The 14,417-nt window shown below is 42.9% G+C and overlaps 1 protein-coding gene across 2 annotated transcripts in view; it reads right to left on the bottom strand.

Annotated features, from left to right (window-relative positions):
- The window catches only part of KCNG3 (potassium channel, voltage gated modifier subfamily G, member 3), a 35,023-nt gene extending 21,293 nt beyond the window's left edge, over positions 1–13,730 (bottom strand). The window contains exon 1 of one of the 2 annotated variants that reach the window (XM_004686251.2): positions 13,018–13,730. In XM_004686251.2, the coding sequence (XP_004686308.1) occupies positions 13,018–13,682 (665 nt within the window). In that variant the 5' untranslated portion in view covers positions 13,683–13,730. The remainder of the gene's footprint in view (positions 1–13,017) is intronic. The other variant, XM_004686252.2, reaches the window with a different exon arrangement.
- Between the last annotated feature and the right edge of the window lie 687 nt (positions 13,731–14,417).

Below are 14,417 nucleotides of genomic sequence, written 5' to 3'. Positions count from 1 at the left end.
GTGCTGCGCTTCAACCCACCGGGGAGGGCCTGAAGTATCTTATAAAGCATTTACAAAGGTCAAAAGCTTAATACTATCTTCCAGATACTTTAGTATTGTTATTCAGTTTCAAATGCTTCCTTAGCATCTTGTCCCCTTCTATAAAGGTAAAATGACACAGTATGTCTCTTGGGAAGCTGCTGCACAACCTATCTTCATCTTCTGACATGTTTCAACACTAACTGGATTTACTGAGCCAGAGCCATGGAGTCCCCAGAATCCACCCTGGAAGCGCTTGTCTCTAGCACACTCCAGCACAGCGGTCCTCAACTTTTAGCTCATGTGACTCCTGAAAGAACATATATATGCCCCGCCAACATTTTTACTTTGACATTTGACAGCTCTTAAATTAAAATAGCATCCAAATTCTGGCATGTTGTAAATTTTGACATTCTAAAAATGAAACTGTTAGATCACTTTTTAAAGTGGCTAATGAATCTAAGTACTACAGTGTTTTGATGGCAGCCACCAACGCTCATTAAAAATAACCAACACCTGAGTGGAGAAAGTGACTACTCTCCAAAAACTAACAATGATGTGAGAAAATAAATAAATAATGAAAGTAGACTAGCAAACACACACACACACACACACAAAACCCCCAAAAATTTCATGTTAGATATTAAAATTTTTCTCTCTCAGTTCAGGGGTAGGAAAGAAAATACACTAGTAAACTCGAATAGGACTTACACAGTTACTTTTCTGAGACAGCTTTTATTCCTGTTCCACTGCTACCACATAATCTTGCTCTAGTGGAATATATTTTTATTTGCAAAGAAGTTAACATCCTTTCACACTTCCCTGCAACAACTTTAAAAAGTGCTTATGTCTTAATTTGTGATTGCAATCTAAGTGTTCACTTTTTAAACTGAATTATAACAATTCAGTATGTAGCTAAACAAAAAGTAAAATTTTATGGCAACCGCACCCTTTAGTGAAATGGGTGTTTTTTCAATTATTTCATGTCTTTTTGGCAGTTGGATATTTCATGTCCAAATTACAAAATGAATATTTTCTAATGGTAAAATAACAGATTCAGCGTCACTTCTGTTCCTATTTTTGTTTTCAAAGGTTTTAAAAGGGCTGAGAAAAACTATTTAAACATGTAGAGGAAAATGGGAGGAGCTGCCTTTTAGAAATGTTGTTCTGAATCTACCAAATATATGCAAAAAAAAATCATTTTGAGGTACTATCAACTTTATCAAACATTTTTCTTTTGTTTTTAAAGATTTATTTATTTATGCATTCAAGAGTTGGGGTGATGACCAGAGACAGAGTGGGGAGCAGAACAGTTAGGTCGACTGAAACACACTGCTGAGGGGAGCTGAGAGCGGGTCAGGAGAGGTCTGCTACGCCATGTGAGTTGCCTCTCTGTTTAGCCAAGGATTGAACTCATGCTGCAGTGGCTGCAGAAAGCTTCACAGTGCTGTGCTTTAACTCCTTGTACCACCAGCGAGAGCTGCAGCAATTCATTTAAACCATCTGCCGTAAGCAATTGAGGGATCAATACAGGGTCATTGCCGGAGACAAGTAACAAAAGTGAGCTTAGGGGCCCGTATGCATGTGCAAAGTCCAAGCCAGCGCAGCTGTCCCCAGACCTTAGGTATTGGTGGTCCAGGGTCTCCTTTATTCATCATCACGGCTGAGATTCACCCGAGAGCTTCAGAACAGGGTGTGGGCTCAGACCTATGTGGATATGGGGGTAGTGGATGAACTTGGGTTTCTTGTGTCCTCCACGCTGTGACACCACGATGACATCTATCATACTCATTCCTCCCTCACTCCATATAGGCAGCCCCAGCTGTGGCGTGGGCCGAGCTGTCATCCTAGAAAGAGTCCAATCTCCACTGCCATTTTCAAACTGGACTACTGTTAAAATGAATAATTTTGACTGCTTCGTCAAAGACATTCTTAGGTGAAATTTTTTTTTTTTTTAAGATTTTTTTATTCATTTACACAGAACTGGGGTACAGGCCAGAGATGCGGAGGGTGAGAGGATTCACTAGAGACAGAGTGGGGAGCAGAACAGGCAGATCAATGCAGTACACTGCTGAGGGGAGCAGCGGACGGGTCAGGAGAGGTCTGCCACGCCATGTGGTCACCTCCGGGGCAGGTGGGGATGGAACTCATGCGGAAGTGGTTTCAGCTTCTTAGTGCAGTGCTTTAACCCGCTGCGCCACCAGGGAGGGCCTCTTAGGTGAAATTTTAAAATAAAAACTATTAGGTACATGGTGGCAAATATAGCACAGCTTGGTACCACTGCCACTGCCTTTGTGCTCTTGTGTCTGCATTCAGGAGATGCAGTGTGGACTTATGTGCACACTTAAGATGTAAGCCCTTCCCTAACACCCAGCTGCACTAGCTCTGCTTCTACCCCTCGCTCCCTTCTACAACGGTATCTTCTCACCTCATGGATGACTCTCTGGTTTTCTCCTCCTGTACAGGAAGCTGCTAGAAGCAAGGGCTTTCTTAACTATACATCAAGGCCAACTGCGTTACACCATGTGTTAATAAATACAACTCACTTCCATTTAAGACTGTACTTCCCTTTTATTTCCTAGAAAATCCTAAATTTTAATGTTACCAAAATGGCAATCCTCTATTTAATAGGACTTATCTTGTGAATCCCCATATTTATCATTCACCCCCACCCCCACCCACTATACACTGATAAGTATAAATCTGTAACCTGAAATGAAGATAGATAGTCCCTAACAAATACTGGTCTTACAAATACTGCTCTTCCCACACCAACCATAAATGCTAATAAAAGCCACACTTCTAGAGCTCCTGTGGACAAATAATAAGCTCTGGTTAGGGGTACCCTTTGGGAATCTGGGTGGGGCTCCCTAGGATCCAAAGGTGCCATTTAGCATCAGGCTGGTTAGAAGACTAGAGAGAGGACAAGAATCGGTAATGGATCCTCAGAGTTACTCAGTTACATAGATCCTGAGGCTAGCCTTATTTTATAGGGTCCCAGGAAGAAAGTGTCTGAGGGTGCATATCCAAGCCGCTGATGAGGCCATTCTAGATCAAGGGTGTCTTTTTTTGTGAAGGGTCATCTAGTAAATGTTTTAGGATTTGCAGGCCATAAAGCCTCTGTTGCAACTACTCAACTCTGCCAAGGGAGTGGGAAAGATGCCATAGACAATATGTGGGCAAATAGGCATGGCTGTATGCCAATAAAACTCTATTTATGGACACTGAAGTCTGAATGTCAGATAATTTTCAGGATTCATAAAGCAGCATTCTTCTTTTTTTTTTTTCATTACCACTTAAAAATGTAAAAGCCATTCTCAGCTCTGAAGCTGTAAACAAACAGGCAATGGCCTGTGTTGTCTGCAGGTCAGAATTTGCCCACACCTTCTCCAGATCATTCTCTGGTCCTGCAACAGAGGGTGTGAGGTCAGCAGAGAACCTGGTTATGATGACAGAAACAAACGTGGCCGCCTACAATACCTTTACCTAGAAAATGAAAAGGAAGCCCTGCCCCTACACTAGACCCACATGGCCTTTATCTGCCTGGACCCAGTCTCAAGGTAGCCCTTTGAGTCTGAGGTAAAATGATGGCCTACCTTTGCCCCCTAGAGTCTGTCCTCCACATGAGGCCCAGAGTGATATTTTCAAAATGAAGTCAAGTTATACTTTATGCTAAAAGACCACACTCACGGCCCTCCCTGGTGGCGCAGCAGGTTAAAGCACAGCACTGAGAAGCTAAAGCCACTTCCGCATGAGTTCGATCCCTGCCTGCCTGGGAGATGACCACAAGGCACAGCAGACCTCTCCTGACACACCCGCTGCTCCCCTCAGCAGTGTACTTCGTCGATCTGCCTGTTCTGCTCCCCACTCTGTCTCTGGTGAAGCCTCCCGCCGCCCCTGAGCCTCTGGCCTGTATCCCAGTTCTGTATGAACAAATAAATAAATCTTAAAAAAAAAAAAAAAAGACCACACTCACATACAATTCCAAAGCGCTTAACATTTTTGAACTATCAATAAATCCTCTCAGTGGGTGTACCTCCAAAGTGCAACATGATTCAGGTGCCCTTAACTTCCATGCTAAATTTCCTCCTTGCTGCTGCTCCTATAGAGCAAGGTCATGTTGTGGGGTGAGGCTTTACTTACTGTGTCTGTGCCTGGAATTCCCTCACCCAGGTATCCCAAAGTTGCCTCCTGTATACCTCCTAGTCCTTGTTGTGATATCACCTTATCACAGAGGTTTTTCCTGGCCATGGCTTAGACTTGATTGGACTTCATTTCTTCACAGCACTTACCATCACCTGTTATATATTTATTCACTAGAATAGAGGTTCTGGAAGGCAGGGACTCTGTTTTATCCACCACTCTATCCCCAGCACCTAAAATAGATACGCAGTAGTTGAATTTAATGAATAAATTACTTAGGAGCCAGAAAACCCATTCACATTTTTAAAAATATAGCCTGCTCATAAGTTGAAAGCAACTTGTACATACTCTTCCATCAAAGATGAAATGCCGCTGTATTTATATGGTCCTTTCAGCTGTGTGCTTGCTTAAAAATATGAGCATCAACCTGTGTGCAAAATATTATGAAGTACAGAATTTCTGTGCTCAAAGGTGTTTCAGACTACAAGAAAACTAAGACATACTCACAAACACTCTTAAGAAAAGTGAGATGGGGTTGAAGACAGAGAAAGATAAAGAGCTCAGGAATGTTAGCTTCTTGGTGAGGGTTCATCTTCTTTCTTTCATTCGGTGTGGTATCCCCACTTAACAAATAAGAGCACAGGACAAGGGTAAAGTTGTGAATGAACTCTCTGGGGGTTGCTTCTTGATACAGGTGAAAGGATCATGCTATCCCTGAGTTCTTTTCCTTTGACATTTTGCTTCAGTGACCTATTTCCCATTGCCAGTAGTCAAAAGCTGAGACATCCTTGCTACTTGTAGGCTAAGAAGATCATTTAAATATACATGACTATTCCAAACACTCCAACAGAACGCACCAGTTCATGAATGAATTAATTAAATCAAACACAAATGTTTTGCCTGTTGCTCTGCCTGACTCATCTGCTCAGCCAAAATGCCTGGGTCCCTTTCTTAGCCACTCACAGGCTCCAGCTCTCTAACATATTTTGTACTCCCTCAAACACACCACCACAACATAATGCTCAGTTAAAACAGTATGGATGGTGATGATTGTATAATCATTATCTCTGAATACACTAACATCCACTGAGTTGTACACTTTATAGTATGTTAATTACTTCTCAATAAAACTAGTATACTTTCTAAAGGAGTTATTTCCAGATATTTGTATTAAAAATGCATTAATATTAGTATTCTATTCATTATTGACTACATTATCATTATAATGGCTGTTATTATTTATAAAGAATACTGCTGAATTTCATTCACATTTTAGAGAGAAATTTAGCACTAGTTATCCAAAATTTTTATCATGCTATCTTTTTGACCCAGCTATTTTCTACTTTGGAATTTATCTAACATATAAACTCACCAACTTGCGAAGGTGTAGGAAAAACACCATGCCAAACGTGGGATCAAGTGCCAGGTCATCACTTCCCCACTACTTAAGTTTTAACTTAGTGAACCTAACTAAATCTCAGTCCTATAGGGATAACAGCAGTAATTCATAGGAAATAAATCTCAAATCAGGTAAGTAGATAGCATGTATTGGTTACTGTCAACAGAACAGAATTTATTAAATGAGTTGTGGTTCGTCCACACAATGTATTCAAATTCAAATCTTTTAAAAATATTTTTTAAAAATCAGAGGACTGATATGGAAAGAGTTCCAAGATGTTAAGTGATAAAAAGCAAATTGTTAAACAAGGTTATAGAATCCTATCAGTTTCAAAGATACTCTATATACCTATGCAACTTCATACACATATGCACTCACACACATATAAATGTATGTAACTATGTGCACAGAAAATTGCTAGAATACCCAGAAACTGGGTAATGAGCTGAGACGGGGGCACAGTGTACTCTTCACTTGACAGTTCCCAGCACCCTGCTTTTTTCCAATGAGCAAAGTTTTCTATTTTAAAAGAATAATGTTGAAAATGAGTTGCTTACCTAGAGGGAGGAGGAAAGCACTTTGATTAAAGAAAAGATATTGACAAGGAAATTTCCACTGAGCTCTAAAATTTACAGCAGCTAGGAAACCCTGAATACATATGAAAAGAAACAGTCCACTGTGCAAGACCAAAAGTTAACTGAGGTCTGGGTTCTGCTCAATCCTATCAGAGATCTCTTAATTACCAGCTTCTGAAAATATCCACCTTATCTGCTAAGTAAAAGCACCAAGACTTTCACCTCCAGTTTCAACTATTGCTTTTTCCTTTTAAAGTTCTTTAAAAGCATACTGAATTTATGTCATATTGACCTAGGAGACAACAGAAATTATACAACCAATGTTTAAACTTCCATCCCCTGGTTTGTTTCATTTTGACTATTTCATTTTTTTAAAACGTGGGCTTAAAATGACACTACCGGAAATTAAAACATCTTTAAAACTCCTCAAGTTTTCACCACCACACAAAGCAATATAAATTAAAGATCAAGTTTCCAACAGGAAGCACCTTTCAGCAATAATTTGTTAAGGAGCTCATTGTAATTACTGCAAGACTTTGCATGCTAAGGAGATTTAAACCCACAAGAGAATACTGCCATCAGTGAGGCAGACATCCAGAGGCAAAAGATAGGGGAGAAAGTACCAGGACACTTCTTCATATCTGACCCAACTTCCTCTTAGTGTTGACTAGCACAGAGCATCTTTTAATGAAATAGGCAGCAAGTCTTTGTAATTTTAAAAGTTGACTATGTCTATATGTTAAATGTCAAAGAACATTTATCTCCTTGGCAATGTCAGAATGATACTCAGATGTTACTGGAAAGCAAAGCGTCTGAAAAATCTGTAGTTTGTCTTATCAGTCAGATAAAACATGCACATCATCATTCTGAGACTGACTCTTCACCAGAATTGTTCAGAAGTTGTGAATGTGTTTACCAAAGACCTTTACCAGAAGAGACAGTCTTCTCAATGGCTTTGGCTATACAAAAAGGAAAACTGTACCTGACCCCCTTCCCAATGATGCTCAGAGAGCCCTCTTCCAGAATCTTTTCACAATACCCAAAAATGTAGAAGAGAACTGGATTCACAGCTCAAGCTCACTACATGTGGACCAAGGCAGTTAAGCAAGAAGGACCCCAATGACTGAAGGCCCACTGCTTCCCTCAATAAATAATATCTGATATCCTCCTAATAATGGCCACTGAGTCACCATTAGTAACCTAATTAAAGTTCACTCTGGATCCAATCACCTCTCTCCATCTCCATTGCTACCCCCTAAACCAAGCCTCACATTCTTCCACCTACCAGGTCTTGCCACATTTCCTATCATCTCCACAATCCAATCTCACTATCCAGTGGTCAGTGGTATTTGTAAAAGACACCAGATCAGGCCCTCCCTGGTGGCACAATGTGTTATAGTGCAGTACTGTGAGGCTGTCTGCATCCACTGCAGCACGAGTTCAATCCCTGGCCAAGGAGGTAATGTACATGGCGTAGCAGACCTCTCCTGATCCATCTGCTGCTCCCTTTCAGCAGTGTATTTCACTTGATCTGCCTGTTCTGCTCCCCACTCTGTCTCTTGAATGCATAAAGAAATAAATCTTAAAAAAAAAAAAAAAAGATAGATCATATCTTTCCCATGCTTCAGAAGTTTCCAAAGTCTTCTGTCATGCTTCAAATAAAACCCCAACTTGTATGGCACATGGGCCCTGCCTGCTAGGCCACCCCCGCAACCCTACTTCATTTACCACTCCCCTTCTCTCTGACTAAATATTACCCACATAGGACTTCCTTCTGTCCCACAGACAAGTCAAGCTCATTGCCAACTCAGAGCCCCTGCATTTGCTGTTCCCTTTGTCCACAACGCTCTTCCTGCTTTCCTTCAAGGCTGGGTCTTTGTTACTATTCAGGTCTCAACTCATTTCAAGTCCTCATTGGTATGCCCCTACTGCAATCTATACTCTGGTTTTCTTCACTGTCTGAATCCATATGTATATCTTTACTTTGTGGTCTCTTTCCTGCTCCAGGAGGGCTGGAGCCCTGAATTATATAACCGTGTACAATGTCTGCTATGAATACAGGAACCCCCCAAAATGGCTCATGAATAGATGCACAATTTTTTTTAACATTATGCACTTTTTTCATTAAGTACATATCAAAAGTATAGTCACTGTGCTCTAAGCAACTATGGTTTTCTTTTAATGGGATCTTAAATTAGAAAACAAAATATAACACATCATAAACCAAGGACTAGTATCTTAAAGTATTTTTTAAATCTCAAACTAAGAAAGTCATTGACAAAATGATCAAAAAGTATATATAGCTCACAAAAATATAAGATAAATGATCCCTATACACACACACACACACACACACACACACACACACATGTAAAGCTGCATCATTTTACTCAAAATAAGGCAAAAATAAATGAAAGCTATTTGAAATCACTGTTTATCCTTTAGAGTACAGTAACACTTTTAGAGTATGAAGAAACAGTCTCTCACACATTACTGGTGGGAATATAAGTTGACACATCTTTTCAGAGAGCAATTTGGAGTTATCCATGTAAATTACAAGTACACATGCCCTTTCCCCAATGACTTTCAGAATCTTCTCCTATGGATATACTTTGAGAACAGCAAAATAATGTGCCTTTATAAGGACAGTCACTAAGTGTTTCCTGCAGACAAGAATAACATAAAGATGGAGGAATTATGGGACCTTCATGTAATGGGATATTATGCAGCTGCATAAAAGAACAGGGCAGCTATTTATAGACTCATCTGGAACAATTTTCGTGACATGTTATTTAATTTTAAAATGGCAAATCTCAAAAGAGTGTTTTATAGCATCATGTTTTTGTAAATATATATGCAAAGCTTGTAAATATGGAAAATGTCTCTGAAATGGCACATGAAATATCCATAACTTTGGTTATAAGCTAGGGAAGAGAACTGGTTATATCTAGGATTAAGGCTTGTTCTTGTAGCTTTTGGACACTAAGCCATTATTTATGTTATTATTAACCATCCAAAACCAAATACAATTAAAAGAATCATATATGTGCACAAAAAGTTTTCAAATTGTTGAGTTGGAAGACCTCTTATGAAGTCTTCCAAGTTTCAGATTATGTGATATCCTCAAATTTCAGAGATTAATAATAAGAAATATACTTGTCTTTATTTAATTTGTAATAAGTGCTTGATAAATAGCTGTTTCTTTAATAGGTTTTTTTTCTCATTCTAGCACAACTAAGAGTTTTACCCTCAACTTTTCAGACTTTTCCCATATAGTTCTTTAATCTGCATAATAGAAAATAAATTCTTAGAAGAATACATTTTGAAATACAACATAAACAGTAGTTTTTATTGTGCCTGGGTAATTAATTTTTTTCTAAAAGATTCTTTTGAAATAATAAGGGTATGAGGCTTTAGCTGCTTTCTAGAGCTTCTCAACTCATCTAGCTTAGGGCATATTTATATGAAAAAATAAATATCATGCTTGGGAGGATATTATATATGTCAAATAAGTGGCTCAAATAAGCAACCCCTTAAGAAGTTGAAGAGGAAATATTACATCTATTGGGGTAGTCAGGAAAGGTTTCAAAAGAGAAACAGCGTCTGTCAGGCTTGATGGATGATCCTCTCAATAGGCAGGGAACTACACAGTGAGCCGCATCTGGGCAGCTGGCAAACAAGGAGCAGGCCAGTCTAGACAAAAGGAGCCCTCATAAGATAGGACCTTGCTCTGAAGTCACTACATCAGTCTCTGATGCCTATATCCTTTCAATGGCCAATCAAATATGATTCTTTCTAGGCCTCCCTGGTGGCACAGGTGTTCAAGTCTCAGCACTATCATGCTATGGCTAGCCAGTGCAGCATCAGTTCAATCCTGGGCTAGGGAGCTGCCCCACATGGTGCTGAAGCCCTCTCCTGTCTTGCCTGCTGCTCCCCTCAGCAGTATATTTCAGTAGATTCACCTGTTTTGCTCCCCACTCTGTGTCTGATGAATCCTCTTACCTCCTGCATGTCTGGCTTATGCTCCAGTTCTTGTAAACATAAGTAAATAAAAATAACCTTCTTTAAAAACTATGTTTCTTCCTAATATTTCCCATTTCTTCTCCAGTCTCACCAATCCAAGCTTACCAAAGTAATCCGAGCTCTCGTCCCCCCACTTTGCAATATCTCCAAACTCATCCTTCTCCCTCATCTCCAATTTTTCAGTCTACATCACCTGACATTCGTTAGTTTATATGTATAGCCTACTCACCTCAAACTCCCCAGTGGTTGACCACTGCCTGCAAAACAATGTATTCCCTCTCTCTTTCCAGGCTTTGTAACATCTGCTCTCCGTTCACCTCTCCCTTCCTCACTAGATTCATTTTCTCTGAACATAATATACAAATGTCATGCCTATGCTCATGCTGCTTCTTTCACACAGGGAATTCTTATTTTGTTCCCTGCAAAGCACACACACAGTTGTACAAGGTGTAAACACTGTTCTGTATAAATGACAGCCTTGCCTGTGTCGGGCAGTGCACAGTCTGCATCTTCCCAACAAGATGGCTTGTTTCCACCCTTATCCACCTTGCAGGCCTTTGCAGAAGAACTCAGCCCACAGATCAATTTTGCCTTTGATTTATATGTCACCAACTTGATAAATACTTTTTTTTTTGCAAAAAAAAAAAATCACACTGACAGTGCCTTGAACACAGTGTATACTCAAAAGATATTTGCAAATTACAAAGGGATGAATTAAGAAAGGCATTTTGTAGTTAAGCCACAGAGAACCTTGAAGCTCAAGATATAAGTTTGACTTTATTTGGTAGATGCTAAATATGATCAAATGATGACAATGATGCTTTCAAAGAGACTAATTTCACCAACCACAAGTAAGCAGTACTGAGACTATATTTCAAGTGCTGGTTCAGGGGTCCTCTCCATAATGGTGCAGCACCCCTCAGTCATTTTGTCACCCTTCAGTTGACCTGTCTGGAATTACAGATATTATAGTATATAAATATGTATAGCACAGAGAATATACATAATATTATATAGATAGCAGTTTTTTCATATACCTACATACTCACAGAGTGAAGCTTAAAACTGGGCCATTAATTTAAGAGAAAAGCATGCCTTTGCCTGAAATATCTGGGTATCTAGGAAACAGTTCTGACTTGAATAATTATATACATACATAAATACATATAAATACATATACACAAATTAGCACTACTCTTATTTCCTTTCTTCACTTCTTTTGCAATCTTCCTCTTTTCCATTCCGTCTCTTCCCTTTTTAGTTTGTCTCTCTCCCTAAAATTTTTATTCATGTTTCTCATTTCTTTCCAGATGATTTATGTTAATAAACTCCAGACTTCTTTCTTTCTCCAAAACTCCCTCCATTTCCCCAAAAAATTATTATTCAAGATTTTATATATTAACTGGCTTCCAGTGTATTTGCACTAAAGCAATTCTCCTATTCCCTTTGGAACTACAGCTTGGCCTTCACTGACCCTCGAATTCTGCAATTACTACTGAACCATTTCTGGACCAGTTATTTAGGGCTCATTTTCCTATAGCCCTCTAAAAGAATCAAGGGCATTTATGTATTTAGGTATATCAGTGAATTCCTTTGTACTGTTGGAGTAAGAAATAAGAAATTCTTACCTGTAAATCAAGAACTCAGAACCTAAAACACTAAACAAAGTGAGTTTTCTAGTAAATTTCCTTTCAAAGCCCGTCTCTTGGATTTCAAGATGGCATATCAATAATGGACTCAGTGGTAACTAGACAATATTATTTACTTCTTAGATTTACATAAAAACCTTTACTCTCCAAAGAAAGGATTCATTTATGTGGATATAATCCACTGCAATCTCAAGGCACACAGCATCATTTGAAACATGCACTTATTCATCAGGAAATGATGACCAGAGCACACCCAGTTTTAAAAATGAGAGAGAGGCTGTCAAACCAGGAACAAAGATAAAAACAAAAATACAGCGGTGTGTGTGTGCCCAGAGCAGTCTTCTCCCTTTAAAGTTTTAACTTTGCTCTGCTTCTTACTCCACCAAACATGCAAAATAAATTCAGAAAGCTAAGGATAGAAGTATGTTATCACTATTGAAAGGTAAGCACTATCTAAGAAAGGATTAAAATTTTTTCCTTTCATCCGAGTAAAGTGAAAAGAAAATGCATTAACTAGGCCACTACTGTTTCTAGACTTATGACAGTTTACATTTTTTCTCCTTTCCCAAGGTAACGGGTGTCTCCCCCTTCCCATTTTAAAGATCACTCTGAAAGTCATGGTGTGGCTCTTCCTACCAAGTAGTGGAGGAGTGCTTTGCTCACTGCACACTTTGTATGAAAAGAATAGAAAAGGGTGTAGACATCAATTATTTAGAGTGTATCATTAAATTAATCTCCTCTACACTGTAACAATTCTATTACAGAACATAGGAATATATTATGCAGATTGTGTGAGCAGTGTACAGCAGACCACATTTTATAGTAAGTCTTCACCTTTCAAACACTACCAAAAATTGGGAAATAATTCAAAATGCGTTTAGCGGAAGATGAAATTGTTGCGTTCCACCAATAAAAGTTTAGTGAAATTTAACTAGCTGGTCGTTAATTGATCAAAAGTAAGCTGCAAAGATGGGAGCTTTGTCTAGCACCATCTGCCCTTCCCTAGGGGGTCCCGTTTGTGGCCTGGAAATAACGGTGGGGAGTGACGGACCAACCCCACCCCTTAGCGAGCCGCGTCTGGGGCCCGGCTGGTCCCGAACCCCAGCCCGATCAGGCCGCCTGGAGGCAAACAGTATGGAGACGGACCGACGGACGGGACGGACAGACGCCACAGGACGGACTGGACGGGCAAAGTAGCAGTGCGTCCTACCCGGAGGGCTCCCTCCCAGGGCCGGCGGAGTACCTGCTCCGGTCATCCAGGCTGCGGTTGTCCGCCGCCGCGGCGCGCCAGTCGGGCAGCGTGCTAGCGCACAGCACCACCATGGACACGATCACGAACACCACCGACACGGTGGCCAGGATCTGAGCGGCCAGCGACGACGTGGGCTCCTCGAAGGTGCGCCGCATACGCTCCAGCCAGCGCTTGGAGGGGGCCGCCTCGGCACCCCCGGGTCGCGCTTCGTCGCGGCCCAGGGCGCCCGGCTCGTCCGCGGAGTAGAAGGTGTAGGTGTCGGACATGCGGTCGTCGAGGCGGCGCTGGCAGCAGTACTCGAGGTGCGTGCCCTCCAGGCCCCAGTAGATCATCTCGTTGTAGAAGGAGAGCTCGCACATCCTCGGCGCGAAGCGCAACTTGCCGTGGCCGCGCACGTAGAGCAGGATGAAGCCGAAGGCCTCCGAGTGCCGATCGAAGAAGTACTCGTTGCGCTCGCGGTCGTAGTCGTCGCACACCTCGAGCACGTCGCGCTCCGAGCGGCAGCCGTGCAGCCGGCTCACGCGGCGCAGCGGGAAGTCTTTCAGCAGCTCCCGGGACAGCGAGTACCGGGCACCGCCCACGTTCAGCACCACCGAGGCCGCCCCGCTGCGCCCGAAGGTCATGGCTGGCCGCCCCGAGGCCTCGAAGCCCGAGGGCGCCCCCGCCGCCGTCCCCGCAGCGCGGCGGACATCTACGTGCAGGACCACTTCCACGGCTACGTGAGCAGCGGCCACCCCGAGGCCGCCCCGCTGCGCCCGAAGGTCATGGCTGGCCGCCCCGAGGCCTCGAAGCCCGAGGGCGCCCCCGCCGCCGCGCGGGGTCGGCCGGCTCTCAGCTGACCGTCGGGGCCTGCGGGCTGTCCGGCCGGCTCTCCCTCGGGGCTCCGCTCCTGCCCTCCGCTGGCCCGGGAGCCCCTCGGCTCTAGCCTTCTCTGCAGCCCAGCGTGACCGCGAGAGACGCCCCCTGCGCGCGGCAGTACCTGCAGATGACCAGGGAGACCCCTCCAGCGCCAGGGCTGCACCCGACTGGCCGAGAACTAGGCTGTCAGCGCCGCCGCCCCTCGCGCCCAGGGGAGCCCCTCCGAGGCCCGGGTGCCCTCTTGAAGGCGGCGGCGCTGTCCCCTCTGAGGGGCGCGGGTGCCGAAAGGAAGCGCCGGTGCGGGACAGCTCCCGGCCCCTGGCCCTGCCTCCCGCGCGGCTCCGCAAAAGCCCCGCCGCCGTCCAGAGGCTGGAGGCAAAGTGAACCAGAACGGAGGCGGCGAGGAGCCGGCTCCGAGAGGCGGGGGCGGGGCCTCCTCGCGGTCCCCCCTCCTCGCCTCCCGGCTCGGCTCGGCTCCGCTCTGCTCACCTCCCTCCGCG

Source organism: Condylura cristata, unplaced genomic scaffold, assembly GCF_000260355.1.
Source record: "Condylura cristata isolate star-nosed mole 26May11 unplaced genomic scaffold, ConCri1.0 scaffold00020, whole genome shotgun sequence".
Lineage (NCBI taxonomy): Eukaryota > Metazoa > Chordata > Mammalia > Eulipotyphla > Talpidae > Condylura > Condylura cristata.
Note: the sequence above shows the minus strand (reverse complement) of the source record. Positions and strands in the feature narration are given on the sequence as shown.